This window comes from Lissotriton helveticus, chromosome 2_1, assembly GCF_964261635.1.
Source record: "Lissotriton helveticus chromosome 2_1, aLisHel1.1, whole genome shotgun sequence".
In the NCBI taxonomy this organism is placed as follows: Eukaryota; Metazoa; Chordata; class Amphibia; order Caudata; family Salamandridae; genus Lissotriton; species Lissotriton helveticus.
This window is the reverse complement of record NC_136059.1, coordinates 2079530358-2079550997: the sequence shown is the minus strand read 5'-3', so window position 1 is coordinate 2079550997 and position 20640 is coordinate 2079530358. Positions and strand designations below refer to the sequence as shown.

Genomic DNA, 20640 nt, shown 5'->3' with positions numbered 1-20640 from the left:
CATTTCTCTGCAGCACATTAGATATTTTGCTGAGCAGTCACGGAGAAGAGGCCCAGCCCGGGTGTCTTAACAGTGTCAAACAAGGGTCGACCTCATAAAGCTGCATTCTGGCCCTGAGCAGGAGGCGAGCAGAAGCCCCTCTGCAGAGATAAGGCCCAGTTTTGCTGTCGGCTCTCAGAGATAAGTGGGGCCCATGTCAAGGGAAACCTCCAAGACAGTTACACAAGGGGTGGACAGGAAGGGCCAAACCAACTTGCTAGTATGAAGCAGCAACACTTCTACAGATGAGAGCAATCTGCATGCTGCCCCGAGCTAGAGATAAGACCAGACATGCTAGTCACTCTGACACCCAGGGCTCTCCCTGACCAACAGAAAGGAAACAGCCCTTGTGTAAAAGTCTGATAAAGTTACGCAAACAGGCAGTGCGAGTTTTTGCTGACCTTGCTGCCCCCTCTATGCACCCACCCACCTATGACTCATTACAGTGAACGCCTACATGCTCATATCTTTTTCTTTCCTTCTGCTTGGAGGGCTCCTCCCTATGTATGCAAAGAATGTATAAATATTGTACTCTGTGAATAAAGCTCAGAACTCTCCTGTGCCCGCTTGGCGCTGGAGCTCTCCCTTAACTCGAGTTAATGCAATAAAGCCCATTGACTCTAACACCACGGACTCTGCTCCTCATTTATATTTGACCCTTTTTGCATTTATAGAAATTCTGATAGTGTAAATAACTTATTTACCACAGGGTTCCGGCTGCCTGTGAGCGTCAGCGTGTGCTTTGTAGGTGTCCTTCGCTTTGGCTAGCTTGAACCTGGCTCGTTGCCAGAGCTGACACAGTGTCTTGTGATAAGCCCGAACCGTAGGCAAAGGACTCTCCGCTGGAACGTCCCACGCCGAGGTGCGGGGGGTTTCCCTTGTAGGCAGAAAAAAGGCGACATCCCTATGGCGGAGTGTTTGCTGTTGTTGTAAGCGTACTCTGCCATCCATAGCACATCGGACCACTCCCTCTCGACCGTGAGCAACAAACAGCTCAGGTATTGTTCCATGGTGTGGTTGGTTCTTTCCGCTTGCCCGTCTGTCTGGGGATGGTAAGCAGAAGAGAGACGAACTTCCATCTCCATGAGTCTGCACACTGCCCTCCAGAAACGGGACACGAATTGTGACCCCCTATCCGTTATCACCACCTCAGGAACGCCATGGAACAATACCACGTTGTTCACGAACACCATCGCCAGTTCCGCCGCCGTGGGGACTTTGGGCAGTGGTACGAAATGAGCCATCTTGGTGAGGTGGTCCACCACGGTTAGCACTGTGGTATGGCCAGTTTTGGTCAGTGGAAGCTCCACCACGAAATCCATAGAAATGGTGTGCCAAGGATAGGGTGGCACCGGGATGGGACGGAGATGGCCCACTGGGGACTCAGACCTGTTCTTGCCTAGTAGGCATATGGTACAACGGGAGACGTGGTTTCTTGTGTCGGTTTCTACTGTTGGCCACCAGAACTGTCGTTGTAGCAGATCAAGCGTTTTGTGGTATCCCGGATGGCCAGCGATAATATGGTCATGACACATCTGGATCGCTCGTTGTTGACAGGGTTCCCTCGGTAGGTACAACTTGTTCCCTTTCACCAGGAATCCGTTTTCACGAACCACGCCTCTCTGTCCATGCACTAGAGCTGCTGGGTCTATTCCGTCCGTGTCCTTCCGTAACTGGGTCATGAAGTCCGTGGAGGCCACTACTCCCTAGAAGTGGTCATCCGAGATGACGGGAATCGGTTCTGTGTTTTCGGTGGCGTCTTCGGATTCGTCCAATCTTGAGAGAGCATCCGCCTTGGCGTTGTCCTTTCCGGGTCGGTAGGTGATGGTGAAGTTGTATTCATTAAAGAACAGGGTCCATCGTAACTGCCGGGCGGTCAGGGCGCGTGCTGAGCGTAAGAACTGCAAGTTCCCGTGGTCCGTGTAGATGGTGACCGTGTGTTTTGCGTCCTTCAGGTAATGACGCCATTCCTCGAACGCAGTCTTGATTGCCAGGAGCTCCCTGTCTGACACCGTGTAGTTCTTTTCTGCCGGCTGTAGTTTCTTGGGTGATGACATGACCCAGGAATTCCACGGAGGTAACGTGGAATACGCTTTTTTCCAGTTTCACATATAGTCTGTGTTTCCCTAGTTGTCGTAGGACCGAACGTACGTGCTGTACGTGCTTGGTGATGGTCTGGGAGAAGATCAAGATATCGTCTATGTACACGATACAGAAGACGTCGAGGAATTCCCTCAATACCTCATCTATGAAGTACTGGAACGCGGCGGGGGCATTGCAGAGTCCGAAAGGCATAACCTGGTACTCGAAGAGGCCGAATTTGGTCCGGAAGGCGGTCTTCCATTCGTCACCCTTCCGGACCCTGACCAGATGGTAGGCACCCCGCAGATCCAGTTTGGTATATACTGAGGCGTTCTTGACTTGGTCCAGGAGGTTGGAGATGAGCGGAAGCGGGTATCGGTTTTTTACCGTAATGGTGTTCATTGCCCTGAAGTCGATGCAGGTCCTCAGGTCCCCTTCCTTCTTCGAAACGAAGAAAAGGGGAGATGACACCGGGGACCTGGAATGGCGGATGAACCAGTTTTCCAAGTACTCATCCAGATAGGAACGTAGATGGACGTTTTCCTTTTCGGTGAGGGAATAGATCCGGCTACAGGGCAACGTAGAGCCGGGTATTAGATCTATCCGACAATCGAAGGAACGATGTGGAGGTAAGGTGTTGGCTCCCTTTTTATCGAACACTTCTGCCAGATCCTGATAGTCCTCCGGTACTTCGGCCTGAGACACCATTCCCATGCCTTGTCCTGGTAACGACTGTGCTTGTATGGAACGAATACCATGCATATTGTCCCCTTCGTAGCAGGTGCTACAGCAGTGTTCAGAATCCAGATTGATCACCCGAGTTACCCAGTCGATTCGGGAATTGTGGTTTACCAGCCATGGCAGTCCCAGGATGACCTTGAACTGAGGTGCGTCTATGACGTCAAAGCTGATGGCTTCAGCATGATTGTTCGTGAAGCACATAGTCAAGGCTTCGGTCTGATGCCTGATGAGACCGGAGGTCAGATCCGTCCCATCGACGGCTTTTACAGTTTCTGGTTGTTTTTTGGGCACCGTGCTCATTCCCAAGGTATGTGAATAGACGGTGTTGATGAAGTTGCCGGTGGCTCTGGAATCAAGCATCGCGATGACATTCCAAGAGGCGCCTGTTTGGTTCCGCAAGGTCACTTCCATGCCTATGTGATGGTTGCCATCGAAGACTGCAGGGATCGCGGTAGTGCAGGGAGAAAAACCCAGAGGACGGACCCCTATGTCTACTGGGTTGTTTCGTTTCCCGCCTTGTTTCCTTCGTCGATGGGCAAGGCGAAAGGCCGTTTGTTCCGTGTGCGGCTGGGTTTCACCGGGCACTCCCTGACGAAGTGACCGCTCTTACCGCAATAGAGGCACTGGTTCTGTTTCCTCCTTCTTTCTCTCTCTTGGCTGGTTAGGGCCCCTCTGACGCCACCTATCTGCATCGGTTCCTGGGAGTCGCTAGGAGAGGGGGCATCCTCCTTGCCTTTGTCGGAGGCCTTCTCTGTGATTGGGAGGAAACGGTTGTCGCTGTTTTTCCCTTTTTCGGTTTTCCTCTCTTGCAACCAGAAGTTCATCTTGACCACCATGTCGATGAACGGCCCTATTATGTCTGGAGGGTCGGGGTGTTGGGCGATAAGGTCCTTCAGGTCATCCTGCAATCCTCGGTAAAACACCGACACCTTTTTGTCCTCAGGCCATTGTGCCTCGATAACCAGGCGACTGAAGGTCGTGATATAGTGAAGCAGGTCACTGTTTCCTTGCTTTAACCCAAGCAGCTGGTTGTCGGCGGCTTGTACAAACGTATGGCGAGCGAACATCCGTTGCATGGTCTCTTTGAACGTTGGCAAGTGGTTTAGCATGGGGTCGTCGTTTTCTACCAGTGAGATGGACCACTGCGCTGCGTCCCCGCCCATGTAGGACAGTATGAATGCCACTTTTGATGCATCGTCAGGGAAGGCAGCTGTTCTGGCCATGAAATGCAAATGGCATTGGTGGATAAAGACACCATACTTGGTGCTGTCGCCATAGAAGCGTTCGGGTGGAGCCAGTTTCACCGGATGGGGCGTGATGACCTGGATAGCCGTGTCCTGACCGGTGGCAGAGGAGGACCCTCCAAAGGAGAATGTAGGCGGTCTAAGCAACCCCGCTGTCCGGGTTCTGGGACTCGGAGTGGTTCCCCAGGGATTGGTGAAGCCTGCCGCCACTTGGCCCTGTAGGGCCGTCATATCTTGGCGTAAGCTGAGGTTCTCTGCCTGCATGGCAGCCAGCAAGGCTGCTATGCCCTGCAGGGTTACCTCTGGTTCTCCCATGTCGTCTGGGCAGGATGTATGAACGTGGGCTTCTGATTCTGTCAGGTACCCCACAAGACTCACCTCGGCTTGTGAAGCAATCCCGCAGAGACGACAGAAACCACCGCCCCTGATCCCACCAAACCCCCGCGGGGAATAACACCCGACAAGGATGAGATGGATCCAGGGATGGGGGCCAAAAGGAACCAAGGATGTGGCGTTGGTGGTAGGGACGTTGGGAAGGTTCTTGGCACAGCTGAGGGAACAAGAATACCTGATTAGGGCTAGGTACTACGCTTGTGCTGAAAAACACCCCACAAGACACATGCAGACAGGAGCCCCTGTTTCTAACACTCACCACAAATTGTTCTTCGGGTTGACCCAATGAAGAGGTCAGTGAAGTGTCGTCCAGGAGCCTTACGTCCTTGGCAAGGTAAACAAAAAGGAGGAGCATCTGCGCCAGGACCACCAAAGAACCAAAAGAACTCAAAGGAAGGCGCTTCAGCGCTGAAAAAGAGGCATGAACAAGAACTCCAGGGTAAGCGCTATAGCGCGGCCCAAATGTACACTGCTCCTACGCTTTATGCGTGTAGGAGCCAAGCAGTAGCGCTCCTGCGCCACCGCCAAAGCAAGGTAAATCCAAAGTATAAGTTAAAGCGCTCCTGCGCCACGGGCAAAACAACTGAGGAACCAGGGTGTTGAAGGTTAAAGTGCACCTGCACTTCCTACCACAGACAAGCAGTAGCGCTCCTGTGCCACTGCTAACAAAAAGAACAAAGGCAGGAAAGTAGCAGCGTGCCTTCGTAGCTGCTTCCTAAATGAGTTATCAGCAGCGCTCCTGCGCGGCTGACATCCAAAAGTACAGACGGCAAGCAGTCACGTAACGCGTGAGGAATTGCAGCGTTACCGTGACTCGAAGTAAACTCCGGCGTCTGCTGGGCTGAAGCGCGGCTGACGGGAAGTATCAGAAGCACCGATCCGGCATCTTCACGCATTTTAAGCGTGTTCCCCCGGAAGTGCTTGTTGTGCTGGAGGACTAGACCGGGACACCACTTCCAGCCGGAAGTGAGTATCCCGATGTCTGCATGCATCCTGTGGCGCCCGGGACCGCGGAAAGCCGCCACATGACAGGTATCGAGTGAGAAGTAGGGAAGTGCATTAGATATGCTGAATTAGAAGAAAGTAATAAATAGATACATAAGTACATGCTATGTATATATATTATATTATATATATATATATATATATATATATATATATATATATATATATATATATATATATATATATATAAAGAAGATAGTATATGTAGATTAAAGATGCATTCAATAAACTCTGACTTTCAAGTGTTGTACTTTAAATTAATGTATTTTGATTTTTTGGTAATTCAATAGTGAAGCAATTGTAGATAAATAGTTATGATAAAAGATGTACTTATTTATGCAGTCACTTATATACATGTTAAAAACATAGAATAATGAAACTATCAGTAATATCTACATCCATTAAGGAGAACTAACAAATATCTATATTTTTAAAACCTCATTATTATACATGTTTATACAAAGCAATACACATATACAGGTACATATCTATAGGCCAAATAAATGCATATATACAGAGGGATATGCTGTACATTTCTGTCTGCATGTGGTGGTTATGTTGGGAAGAGCCAATACTTAAATCGTTTTTTGAAGATGAAATAAAGAGTTCCATAGTTTGGCTGCTTGAACAGAGAAGGATGTGCCACCCATGTTTTTTTTCTCTTGTACGATGGGACTTTGAGGCGAGGTGCCACTCTAGAGCAGAGGTTCCTTTCTTGAATGTGTTTGGTGATTTTATTCTTGATGAAGAGTGGTTGTGTTCCATGTATGACTTTGTGGGTGATACAAAGCAGCCTGAATCTGGATCTTCTAGCAACCGGTAACCAATGCACGGCTTTCAAGGCCGAGGAGATGTGGTCATGTGGCTTTATATGTAAGAGTAGTCTGCAGCCGAGTTCTGAGTCCGTTGTAGTATTTTCATAGTCGCACTTGGATGCTAAGGCACTTGGAGACTCTTCATGCAAATTCCATTGAAATTAATGGGCTCTTCATGACGAGTTACCCTTGTCATTAGCATCCAAGTGGTTTTAAAGGTGATTTGTGGTAGAGGCTATTGCCGTAATCGAGAGCACAAGAGAACAAGAGAAATGGTAGACTGGACCTTGTGTGGAAATCCCAGGTGGGGGAAGATTTGTTGCTGAGTTTTAATAGTAACAAAACCTGATGTTGCTAGTTTGTCCACTTGGGCATTCATTGATAGCTTGGAGTCCATGGTCATTCCGAGTTTTCTTTCTTCCTTTAATACTTTAGGCGGTCTTCCCAGATCATCAGGCCATGTGGCAAGCGGGTCATAATTTTTTTCAATTGCCACATGTGAGTATTTCCGTTTTGGAAGCATTTAAGTTGAGATGGCTCCATGTCATCCAATGATCCACGGCTCTGAGACAACTGAAAATGAGCGACTTTCCAATGTCTTTGGGGCATTTCAGTTGAAGGAGTATTTGCATGTCACCTGCATAGTTATAGCAAGTGAGGTGAAATCTATTGATCAGTGCTGGTAATGACTTAATGTAGATGTTGAAAAGGGCAAGATGATAAGAGCCTTGAGGGACCCCTGCATTTGTGAAGTATGGTTTGTCGAAAAAGGGGGAGTATGGATGACATTAGCTCAGTTGCGAAGGTAGGATGTAATTAAGTCTAGAGCAGTCCCCACTATGCTGGCTTCGTAGAGTCTTGGTATCAGAGTGTCATAGTCAACCATGTCAAAGGCAGCCGTAAGGTCTAAGAGAATTAGTGCAGCAATCCCATTGCGGTCAACTGTGTTCTTCAGGTCATCTCAGATGACAAAGAGGGCAGATTCTGTGCTTCTTCCTGGGCGGAATCCTGTTCGGAAGTCAGAAAGTATGGCATTAGCTTCAATGAATTGTGACATCTGGGGGAATGATGCTCTTTCTATAAGTTTGCCCAGGAAAGGTCCATTTGTAATTAGTCTTTAGTTGTCAGGGTACAGCGGGTTCAAGTTTGTTTTCTTCAGTAATGGGCGTATGTATGACTTTTTCAGTTCTTATGGAAATATTCTGGTAGCTAAGCCATTGTTGATTCTTCTTACTGGTGTGGCAGAAGAGGTTGTTACAAGAATTCTCTTGAAGGTTTGCAGTGGACATGGCTTAGAAGGGCTGCCGGCAGGCCTGTTTGCTTTGACCAGGTCCATAAATTAATTGCGTGAAATATGTTAGAAGGAACAGAGAGGCAGAATTAGAGTATTCTTGAATTGTTGTTTTGGAAAAGGGTATGTGCTGGTGCTTTGTCTTTCTTTTAAATAGGAGTCCAACGTTCTGCTTGGGCCGTCTAATGATTTGCCAGTTTGTCTGTGAAATCCTGAGTAACAAAATAAGCTCCATCTAGGCAATTTGTTTTTTTAAATTCATTGAGAATATAGAATTCTTTATTTTCACATTTAGAATTTTGAATTCTGTCTGAATAGTACCTTTTCTTAGCTTTTTTGATAGGTGACTTGTATAATCTGTTATGTTTCTGTAGGAGAAGTTTGTCTTGATTGGTGTTCGTTTTGAGCCAGGCACATTGCAGCTTTCTAATTTGTTGTTTATAATTGATCTGATGTTTCTGTGCTTATTTTACACCCTACATGACACAAGAAAAACTGCAAAATGATAATATTAATCATAGGCATACATCTTTTCAAAATGGATGCTATTACTATATCATGGTTCAGTGGAATGAACCGGCCCATTGTGATGCAGATACCTTTTCTTGCTATTGTTTTCATCTGAGAAAAATAACTAATCATAAAGTGAGTACAATATCAGGCAGAAATGTAGGACACTGGAATGCACATCTGATCCCAGGTAAAATATATTTGTTTTGTGCTAGAAAGGTGTGGTAATGGTTATAAATAACCAAGCCGGGAAAGATGGAAGTAAATAAACAGTCTTTAATAGATGCGTCAACTCCCGTGACCTCAGCCACAGCCTTGCTTCTCAGAGCAGCCTCACACAGTCCCCGGCGCTCGCCTTGGAATGCTGGTCGCGGTGACATTCTAAGTGATGTCACCGCGAGCAGCTCCATTACATGCGAGGCACCGGGGGAGTTTATGCGTGGAAGATACCACACATCCCCCTTCCCTGCGGAAAGAAAAACATAAACATAGCAAACACAGTTAGATGCAACAGGTGGCACAGAAACACCCAACTGGGTGTGGAACAGTCAAGTTTACCTAGGCCAAGTGGAATGGTTGAAAATATGGACAATGCAAATAACATCACATCATTATATACTGATCAAAGTGTCTAGGTGGTCTGGCCACCCTCTTGCTAGGCCTGACTGTAGAGTGGGGAATTATGGTTTGCCTCTTCGTGGTGGAACTAAGGTCCCTCTCAGGGTCTCCCTCCCGTCCCCTTGGATTCTCAGGAGGCTGGTACTTCACGACCCTCCCAAGGTTCCATATTTTCCCCTCTTGTGTCTTGACAGCATTGTTGAATAGTTTGGTGATCTTGGTGGGGTCGGTGTATGCTGACCAACTAGCCTTCCCGGTTGGAGCTTTGATTTTGATACTGTCTCCCACTTTGAATTCTACTTCCTTTGTTGCGTTGTGTCGGTCATATTCTTCTTTTCTCTTTTCCATGGCTTCCTTTTGTTTCTTCAAGCTTTCAGCTTCTTTAGATCGGTCTGACCGCCCCTTGTGCCACTCCATCCATCCTGGGGTTAGCTTCGTGTTGGGTATCCTGGCGCGGAGCAATTCAAACGGGGTGACCCCCGTCGTCTGATGAGGCGTGAACCTGTATGCTTCGAGCCGTCTCCACGCCTCCTCCTTCCAACTCATACCGCTGGCTTTGGCCAATTGGATGCTTTCTTTGAGGGTTTTATTGAAGCGTTCGACCATGCCATTGGTTTCGGGGTGGTAAAGGGCGCAACGTTTGTGTCTGATGCCTCTTTCCTCCAGGAAGTCTTCCATCTCCTTTGAACACAGTTGTACACCGTTATCCGTAAGGATGTTGCTGGGTAGTCCTTCCCGGATGAACACCTCCTCTAGAAACCTGATAACAGTTTTGGTGGTGACCTCGCTGACAAACTTTATCTCAGGCCACCTGGAATACATATCCACAAGCACCAAAATGTAAGGTGTCCGCTGTTCTCCTGACATGGGGCCCACGATGTCCAATGCCAACTCGACCCACGGTCCTGAAGGGGCCGGCCTGCACACCATTGGGGGCGTCTGTTGCTTCAGGACTTTGTCGCTGTTACTGCACGGAATGCACTCTCTGATTCTCCTTTCCGTGGTTAGATCCATGCTTGGCCACCAATAGCTCTCCCTGAGTCTTTGCTTGGTTTTAGTGATGCCCAAATGTCCTTCGTGGGCTAATTCGACCAGGTTGTCTCTCACAGTTGCGGGAGGTACAAGTCTCGTGCCCCTGAATAGACATCCGTCAACCACGGACAACTCGTCTTTGATGGCCAGGTACGGCCGCAGGTTTTCATCCTGTTTGTCACCGTGCTTCCAACCGCTTCTTACTCTTTTGTAAACCTCCTCCAAAACTTTGTCCTCTTCTAGCGCCTTTCTCCAAGTTTTTTCTCCTAACGCCCTCTGGATGGTGCAGACATCCTCCATCTGAAGATCCTCTTCCTCTTCATCCGCCAATTTCTCTCTCTCCCCTTCGTCGCCAACGAGCCTAGATAGACAGTCAGCTGCGAGGTTCTGTGTCCCGGGGACGTATTCGACGTCAAAGGTGTATTCTTGTAGGCCGACTACCCACCGCCTTATCCTGCTGGAGATGGCATCCAAACCCTTCTTGCTGAACACCTCCACCAACGGTTTGTGGTCAGTGCGGAGGGTGAACTGGGTTCCCCAGAGGAAGTCTCTGAATTTTCCTAACGCCCAAAACACAGCCAAAGCCTCTTTCTCGATCACCGAGTAGTTGTTCTCGGACTTTTGGAGTGACCTCGAGGCAAATGCTATGGTTTCTTCTCCTTCTTCTCCAATTTGGGTGAGGACAGCTCCCAAACCCTTCGCACTGGCGTCGGTGGTGACTATGGTTGTCCGGTGGGGTATGTAAGACTTCAGACTGGGGGCTTCTGCGAGTGCCTTCTTTACGTCCTCGAACTCCCTCTGGCACTCCTGACTCCACTGGAACTCATTCTCCTTCTTCAACAGCAGCCTGATGGCGTATGTCCTTCCTGCCAGGTTCCTTATGAACTTTCCGTAGAAAGAACTAGTTACTTACCTGTACACTATGGTTCTCCAGTATTATCTTTCATAGATTCACATGCTTGTATCTTCCCCGTCGTCATGGTGGGAGTCTCCCGGTATATAATAACCATAGCAGTAGAAGAAAAAACTGCCTGGAAGCCATAGAGTAGTGAAACCACTAGGTAACCTCTCCTCCTCATTATGTGGCCCAAACTACAGCCAATCAGCAGCCAGCACCAGCCTACACCATTCCCAGCAGAGCCACCATACCTCAGATTTCCTACTGCCCAAGAGTGAGCTATGCAGGAAACCAGAGATAAAAAGGTGGTCTGCCTAAAGGAAACGGGGAGGCGGGAGGGCGCATGTGAATCTATGAAAGATAATACTGGAGAACCATAGTGTACAGGTAAGTAACTAGTTCTTTCTCCAGTATTCAATCTTTCATAGATTCACATGCTTGTATCAGAGTAGATAGCAGTATTTGTAGTTAGAGCGTTTCTAGGCTAGACCCCTTTCTTTTCTCGGGGCTGCGTGCCATAAATTCCTTTCAGAAAAAGAAAATACTAACAATAAAACTTTGCTATTTCAGATATTAGCACATATGGAAAAACCACATTATATAGAAAAAACATTTGAATAACATTCATAAACATGTACCTTATTTAAAAAGATGTCGTAGAACTGCCTGTCCCACTGCCGCATCTGTTTTCCATTCCGTGTCCAGACAGTAATGTTTCGTGAATGTATGCACATTCGACCAAGTCGCTGCTCTGCATATGTCTGGAAGTGATACTCCTGCTAGCAATGCAGAAGACGTCGCCATCTTCCTTGTATCGTGGGCACGGACTTTCATGTCGAGAGGCCTTCCTGCTTTCTCCTGACAAAAAACAATGGCGGATGCAATCCATCTGGAGATGGAGGAACGTGACAGGGCCAGACCTTTTCTGGGCCCCGAGTAGGAGACAAACAGTTGGTTTGATTTGCGAAAGCTTTTAGTCTTTTCAATGTAGAACTTTAGGCATCTGCCAATGTCTAAAGTATGGAGAGCTTTCTCAGCCGCTGTAGAAGGATTTTTAAAATATGTAGGTAGGATCACTGGTTCGTTTAGATGAAAAGACGAAGGTATTTTAGGTACAAACTTCGGATTAGTTCTTAGCATCACCTTATCTGGCCTGAATTGTATGAAGGGATCCTGTATAGAAAAAGCTTGGATCTCGCTAACCCTTCTGGCTGATGTGAGCGCCAGCAGTAATGCAACTTTCCATGACAGAAATTGCAGTTCAGATTTGTGGATAGGCTCGAACGGAGCTTTCATAAGTTGTGACAAGACTGTGTTAAGTTGCCATGTGGGTGGAGGACGCTTAATTGGAGGGAACCTTCTGAATAGTCCTTTTAAAAACTCCTTGATCAGTCTGTTAGACCACAAAGATGGACATCCTGGAGATCTTCTGTATCTAGATATTGCTGCCAAATGGACTTTAATAGACGAGTGCGCAAGCCCTGATCTGGCTAAATGCAATAAATAAGGAAGAATTTGCTCTGGAGAAGACGTCAAAGGATGTACTGCATGAGCAAGGCCCCAAATACAGAATCGCTTCCATTTAGCGGAATATGTTTTGTTGGTAGACAGCGCTGCGGAACTTTGCAAGATTTCACGACATTCCGGGGTGATATTTAATGACTGGAACTCGTGCTCAAAAGGTTCCAAGCCGACAATTTTAGAGATGTCAATTGCGGATGAAGTACTTGGCCTTTGTTCATGGAAATCAAATCCCTGGTTGGTGGTAGCTGAATTCTTGGCTCCACCGACAACTGGAGAAGCTCTGTATACCAAAACTGCCTCGGCCAGGCTGGGGCTATCAGTATTATTTGGCAAGGTTCTGATCTCATTTTCCTCAATAATAAGGGAATTAGGGGAAAGGGAGGGAAGGCATAAGCAAATATCCCTGTCCATCGGAGGTGAAGAGCATTCCCTCTCGAGCCCTGTTGGGGGAACCTGCTGGCATAATGTCTGCACTTCTTGTTGTCTCGAGTTGCAAACAGGTCCAGACTTGGCTTGCCCCACACATTGAAAATCCGATTCAGCTGGATTCGACATAGTTCCCATTCGTGGCAAATGTCGGATGACCTGCTTAACAGATCCGCTTTTGAGTTGTCTACTCCTGGAACATGTTCCACTTGCAGCGATATGTTTTGACACAGCAGCCATTTCCAGATTCTTTGTGCCTGAATCGACAGAGGTTTTGATCTCGTTCCACCTTGCTTGCGCAGGTAAAACATTGTTGTCGTGCTGTCCGTTCGCACTAAGACCGATGAACCTTGGATCCTGGGAAGGAATGCCTGAAGACCCAGGAAGACAGCTTTCAATTCCAAGAGATTGATGTGAAGTGTTGTCTCCTGAGGAGACCAAAGGCCTTGAACCTCTAGGTCTTGTAGATGTGCCCCCCAACCTCGTAATGAAGCATCTGATGTCATGACGTAGCTTGGAGATTGAGTTTCGAATACCAGGCCCTTTGTTAGGTTGCTCCTGATACCCCACCATGACATTGCACATTTGATCTGATGGGTTATGACCAGCTTGTCTTCGAAGGAACCCAGGGCTTGGACCCATTGTTTGTCCAGGGCTTCTTGCAACGGTCTCATCTGTAAACGGCAATTGGGAATCAATGGGATACAAGAGGACATCATTCCCAGTAATGACTTGAATATTCTGATGGAAGTGAACTTTTTTGTTGCTAGAGATGCAGTCAGATTCAAGATTTTTGTTACCCGTTCTTCTGATGGGTAAGCTTTCATTTCCTGAGTTTTCAAGATTGCTCCAAGGAATTGCAGAGTACAAGTCGGAAGAAAACATGATTTTTCTTTGTTTATCCGAAGGCCTAATTTGTGGAAGAGATCTGTGCACCTCCGAAGGGATCTCTGTGTTGCCTGAAACGATGGTCCTTTTATTAACCAGTCGTCCAGATATGGAAACACCTGGAGACTTTGTTGTCTTAAATGCGCCGCTATTGGAGCCATGCATTTTGTGAATATTCTGGGGGCAGACTTCAGGCCGAAAGGCAAAACTCTGAACTGGTAATGGCGCCCCGCCACCATGAATCGCAGATACTTCTTGTGTTTTTTGTGTATCGGAATGTGGAAGTATGCGTCCAACAGGTCTAGAGAGACCATGTAGTCTCCCTTGCGGAGCAGTAGAAGAATTTCCTGCAAGGACAGCATACGGAAAGAAATTTTCTTTATGTATGTGTTCAGATCTCTGAGATCCAGTACCTGCCTCCATTTTGATGATTGCTTTTTCCTTATAAGGAAGAAGTGTGAATAAAACCCTGTTCCTCGCTGGTCTGATGGGACTTCCTCTATCGCTCCTTTCAGAATGAGTGATGAGATCTCTGCTTTGAGAGCTGCCATATGTTGATGAACTCTGCAGAGAGGAGGACGATCTGGAGGCCTTTGCGAAAATTCCAGGGTGTGACCCTGTGTAATGATGTCTAATACCCATCTGTCCGATGTTATGGACTGCCAATGCGGAAGAAACTGAGAGAGGTAGTGGAACTGGTCGATCTGAAGAGGAATTGGAGGCGCCTGATAAATATCACTGTCTGCGACCAGAGTCTTGTTTCCCTCTGGCGGCGGACCTTCTTCTTCCTTGTTGTTGGAAAGAAGAGTTCGAGGACCGGTATTGCTGGTTGGAGGAGTATTGGCGGTATCCCTGTTGGTTGTAAGGTTGGTACCGATTTGATTGGTAAGAGGAACGTTGCTGTTGAAAGCGTCCTCTGGATCCTCGTCCACGAAAGGACTGATAACGACCTTGCTGTAAAGATCCCAAGGATCTAGCAGTATCAGTATCTGCTTTTATCCCTTGTAACGTTTCATCAATCTGTTTACCAAAGAGGCTTTCGCCATCGAATGGCATGTCCAATATTTTAGCCTGGACTTCCGGCCGAAAGGACGTAGCCTTGAGCCATCCTTGTCTCCGTAAGGTTACCGCCCCTGCCATCTGGCGGAAAGCTATAGACACTATGTCCATTGCCACGTCTATGGACTCCGACGCCGCTCTAGCCCCATCCTGCAGGATGGTAGTCGCCTCCTCTTTCTTGTCCTCCGGAAGGTGCGACAGTAACGGAGCGATGTCAGACCACATCTGTCTATTGAATCGGCTCAGAAGGGCCATCGCGTTGGTAGCCTTGATAGAAGCTGCTGCCATGACTGCAAAACGTTTACCTATGCCGTCCATCTTCTTGCCCTCCTTATCGGGGGGCACCAGACATGTTGCCATAGGGTTCTTGGAGTGCTTTTGCGCTGCTTGAGTTACAACTGAGTCCGGCCGAGGATGACCAATAAGACATGCTGGAGCCTTCTCTACAACACGATACTTTTTGTCCAGCTTGGGTATGGATGCTGGGACTGATGCAGGATTCTTCATTAGTTTGAGCCCTTCATCCCATATATGTTCAATAATAGGAATGGCTCTTACCGACTTCCTGGAGGACTCCTTGAAATCATAAAGGAAGCATTCGCTTTCCTTGATTGGCATATCCAGCTTAAATCTCTTTGCCGCTTTTCCCATCAAATCATGAAAGCTTGCTATGTCCTCTGGAGGAGAACTTGACTGAGGCAAAGGTGAAGCCGGGGACGTTGGAGCAATATATTGATCCCACTCATCTCCAACTTCCTCATCCTGAGGAAGTTCCCCTTCCTCCTCTTGATCATCCTGATCGGAATCATTTAAGTCATCACGAATTGTAATAACGTTTTGGATCTCCTTCTGAAGAGGAGGAGGCGGCGGCTGAGCCAGTGGTATTTCCTTTGCAGGTTGAGAGATTTTTCCAGTGGCCGCAGGAGCATTATCTTCAGGAAAGCGACGATAATAACTATCAATCATGCTTCTAAGGTCCGATATTAAAGAAATAGGCACCGACATGGCCTCTTCCCGCACAGGCGTATCCACCTCTTCTTCCTCATCATAGTGGTAGGCCTGGTGAAATGACTCGTATCTCATCTGGCCTTTGACCGGCCGCTCCGTAAAAGAGAAGTGTTCCTGTGCCTCCTGGTGGTCTTCCTCCTCGGAATCCTGATGTTTAATATGGAGTTGCGAAGGACTGTAAGCAACACCACAAGAACCTTCCTCCTCTGATTCCTGACAGTCCAGAATGGTAGAGGGCAGCAAGGGTGAAATTTTGGGCGTAGAAAATTCACCTTTTTTGCTCGTCAACGCTCCCGTCGACGGAGCAATGCTCTTTATAGAAATATATGTTGATGTTATTCTTGTTGGAGATGGCATCGCCAACGATTTTTTCATCGTCGACGGGGCCGTCGACGGGGCCGTCGACGGGGCCGTCGACGGGACAATCATTCGCATCGTCGGCGGGATACTCGTCGACGAAGATCTTGCCGTCGACGAAGGTCTGGCACTCACCGTCGACGGAGTCGTCGTCGTCATCGTCGTCGACGAAGCTGTCGTCGTCGAGATTGTCGTCGTCGTCGTCGTTGACGAGACGGTCGTCGTCGAGGTCGTCGACGGCCTCGTCGACGGTCTGACTGAAATTTCAGTAGATTTCGTCGACGGAAGCGACGACGGAGCCTTCTTTTCTGAGGAAGGCTTGAGAGGAGTTGGAGGGAGTGAAGTAGAAGGTTCACCTTCCTTAGATCTTCCTGATTTTTGTTTCTTCACCTCACCCTTTTCCTCAGAGGACCCTCTTTTCAATTTCTTAGAGGTGTGTCCCTTGGCTTCTCCCTCAGACTCCGAGTCATGAGTTTTCCTTTTCTGAAGCCATAACAAGAGGCGCGCTTCTCTATCCTTCAGTGTTTTAGCAGAGAAGGTGCGGCAATATTTGCAGTCCTTAGGAATATGCTTAGGGTACAAACAGTACAAGCATTCCTTGTGAGGATCTTCAGAATACAGTCTGGCCTTGCCACAGGACCTGCAAGCTCTGAAAAGGCTCTTCTTGGGGTTTTCAGCCATATTGAAAGAAATCAAGTTTGATAATGAAGAACAGTACCTGACTTCCAACTGTGAAAGGTCAAAAGTTCAGTGAAGAGAGAATAAGCTGAGCAGAGCTCAGGGAGACTCCTTCTCACACGAAGGCGGTTGGAAATCTGAGGTATGGTGGCTCTGCTGGGAATGGTGTAGGCTGGTGCTGGCTGCTGATTGGCTGTAGTTTGGGCCACATAATGAGGAGGAGAGGTTACCTAGTGGTTTCACTACTCTATGGCTTCCAGGCAGTTTTTTCTTCTACTGCTATGGTTATTATATACCGGGAGACTCCCACCATGACGACGGGGAAGATACAAGCATGTGAATCTATGAAAGATTGAATACTGGAGAACTCTAACATCCCCATAAATGACTTGATCTCGTCCTTGCCCTTGGGGGATGTCAGGTTCACGATGGTGTTTTGTAATTCAGCTTTTGGACATATGCCCTCAGTAGTCACCTTGTGTCCCAGGAAGTCCAATTCAGCACAGCCAAACACACACTTGTCTCTTTTCACTGTGAGGCCTTGTGACAGAAATCTCCTCAGAACGCTTCTTAACCTGCCATCATGCTCCTCATGGTTCTTTGCAAATATTAGCACATCATCCTGGTAGCACATGACGCCTGGGATGTCCTTCAACATGTTGCCCATGATTCTCTGAAACACGGCGGCCGCCGAGACTAGCCCGAATGGCATCCTTTTGTATTTATATGCGCCCATGGGTGTCACAAATGCTGTGAGCTCTTGGGACTCCTCGTGTAGTTTTATTTGGAAATAGGCTGAAGTAAGGTCCAAGGTAGAAAAGACTTTGGCCCCTTCTAGCATGCTCATCATCTGGGTGATGTTGGGCAGGGGGTAACGGTCGACCACGACTTCCTTGTTTAGTGCCCTCAAATCGATGCAGAGCCGGACCGAACCATCCTTCTTCTTGGCTGCCACGATAGGGGCCAGCCATTCTGTTGCCTCCACCGGTTCGATTACTCCGGCCTTGCACAGTTTCTCCAGTTCGGCCCTCACCTCCTCCTGGATGGCAATTGGAAGCTTCCTGACTTTGGCCACGACTGGCCTGGCGTTCTCCTTCAGTCTTATTCTGTGGCAGTAGTTTTTTAGACATCCCAAATCTTCCCTGAATACTTCTTGGAACTCCGTTACAATGTCTGCTTTGTGTTCAATAATTTCTTGTACCAGGATCTGGGGAACACAGTTGGGATTAAGATAGACCCCTAACTCTTTCTGTGCCTGCCACCCCAAGATGTTGTCTCCTACAGTGGACACATATACCTTTGAGACCGTTGTTCTGTTGCTGTATTCTACTTTCCCCAGGAAATACCCCTTCATGGAGATGGGGCGACCGGCATACCCCCCTGGCCTCAGATCCATTCTTTTCAAGGTAATAGTTCCCTTTGACACTCGTGAGAACTCTTTAGCATTAATGATGGTGATTCTAGAGCAAGAGTCAAATAATGCTTCCACTTCAACCTCCCCAACCTTTATGGTGTCCTTGGGACTGCTGACTTGTCCTCCCTCGACCTGTACCACTATTTCCGCACACACGGGGTTGCTGGGACTGGGGGCTAGTAACTCTTGTACTTGCACAACAAACTCGTCACACACCACATTCGTTCTGTCTCTACTCTGCCTGCTGACTCCCTGCCCACTCTTGCAGTACTGCTTGAAATGTCCTTTCTTCCCACACTTGTTGCACGTGAATCTGAGAGCAGGGCATACTCTGTCGTTAGCTAAGTGCCCCTGCTTGCCGCACCAATAGCAAGTGCCTTTAAACGTTCCTCCTAACTTGTCTTCTTTGTGTTCTCTACTCACAATTTTCTGGCCTTTTACTACAGACACTGCTTCACACTCAGTCACCACCTCACTGACATTGGTCTTTTCATCATTTTTCTTCTCCCCTGCGTCTAGCTTTATTTCTTTGACGCATTGGAGCATATGCTCCACTTGTTTGGCTATAATGAGGACCTCCCGTAAGGGCGGGTCGTCCTTGAGCCATAGCTCCTCACGCACCCTTTCCATCCTACACGCCAACACAAATTGGTCCCTGATTCTTTCCTCACTCGCACCACCAAACTTGCAAGAGGCGGCTAACTTCCTTAGGTCGGACACAAAGTCTTCTATCGATTCCCCCTCTTTTTGTGCTCTCTTACCAAAGTGGTACCTCGTATCCCATCCTCGTCGCCAGTGTGGTAATGGTTATAAATAACCAAGCCGGGAAAGATGGAAGTAAATAAACAGTCTTTAATAGATGCGTCAACTCCCGTGACCTCAGCCACAGCCTTGCTTCTCAGAGCAGCCTCACACAGTCCCCGGCGCTCGCCTTGGAATGCTGGTCGCGGTGACATTCTAAGTGATGTCACCGCGAGCAGCTCCATTACATGCGAGGCACCGGGGGAGTTTATGCGTGGAAGATACCACAAAAGGTAATTAGTAAGAAGAATTAAACTTTAGCAGTGATGTGTTTTGCCTAAATTAGCTAAATACTGTAAATTGTATTTTGATAGTTTCAAGTTAAACAAAACAAAATAAATCTCACATTATATTATATTATATTTCATATAGCATGAGGTAGGTCCTATGGAAGAGGCTGCCATGAAAACATGCATTAGAAAACCACGTTATAAGGGGCAAATATATAATTCACACCTACTCTCCATATCTGTATAGAGAATGTGCACAGAGACAGCGGCTTTAGGAGTGACAGTTGCAGCAATTTAGAAGGCACACGTGTACTTTGGAAGCACATGTGGCTAGATCGGGTTAGCATGCAGGACACACTGTGAAGATGATCAAAATACTCTATACGTCCAGACTAAAAAAAATGAGGTGAAACACGTAAAAAACATGAGGTGAACACGGCCTAAGGCGGATTTCCCTACCTACGACAACTGAATACACCTCCATAAAAATATACCGTACGGTAGGAATGACAGAAAAAACATACTGAATCGGCAAGATCATTTAAATTTGTAGAGTAACCAAATATTGATATTCTCCTTCCTTGCAACAAAGAACAGAGCCATGGGACTGTGTCAATATACTTTTCATATACCAGGTGCAAAATGCTCACAACCATACTTTATTATGCCATTTTAGCTTAGGCTGCAGTCGCCTTGTTTCAAGTCCGCTGCATTTATTTTACGCAGAAAACCTGCTGTGTGCTTTAATGTTATAAACTATAATGGATGTTTGCGTCAATTTACAGAGAATACTTTAGTGCAAAAAAAAGTATCTCACATGTTTTAATATTATGATATGCAGGGTCCTGACCGAATACATGCCCTACGTGACAGGTGTGGATAGTGTATGTGGGACAAGTGTAGACAAAACACTGTACAATTTGTATTTACATTGTGTCCTTACATAAATTCAGTATTTGAAAATCAGGGTGATAATGTCCTTAAAAGATCACACTATGTTTGGGCTAGTGCCAACGCTAGACTTAGGGCAGGGGTCCCTCTGTGAGCAACTTTGATACCAACTATCCACAGTCTCCTTTATGATACAATCGCATTAAATATACGTTCAATTGTTGATGCTGCATACCCGTCTGTGTCTCTCGCGGTCTTTGCACTTTTCGCGCACCCAGTCGATGGTGTGAAAGTCGTCGTACGTTCCGACCCCCGGGATAGGCTCGTCCAGGAGGTCCAGCAGGTGTGTCGTGCTGTTTACAGACCCTCCGTTCGTCATTGTGTAGTGAGTTCCTGCAATGTCAAAAGAAACCACAAGTCACACCAGCCTAGAAAGACGAGCGCCGGAAAAGCACACAATACTCACAATTGAGAAAAACAATGAATTCGTCACTGTAGTGCGCACTACTATGCAACATGAGATGCGTGTGGTTACAGCAGCTGTGCTGGAGTGAACGGGGCACTTGTTTTAAAAGACTCGCTAACAGGCAGGTTCTAGGCATGCGAATACGTTTATACATTGTTATACTGCATACACAGTTCTAATTACACCATACTACCTAGCCCAGCCCTCGAAGGGAAAGAAACAGCGATATA

General features: G+C 47.3%; 1 protein-coding gene across 5 annotated transcripts in view; it reads right to left on the bottom strand.

Annotated features, from left to right (window-relative positions):
- The window catches only part of CLCN3 (chloride voltage-gated channel 3), a 509534-nt gene that overhangs the window by 221442 nt on the left and 267452 nt on the right, over positions 1-20640 (bottom strand). For all 5 annotated transcript variants that reach the window (XM_078677053.1, XM_078677057.1, XM_078677054.1 and 2 more), the window contains one exon: positions 20180-20337. In XM_078677053.1, coding sequence (XP_078533179.1) covers positions 20180-20337 — 158 coding nt within the window. The remainder of the gene's footprint in view (positions 1-20179; positions 20338-20640) is intronic.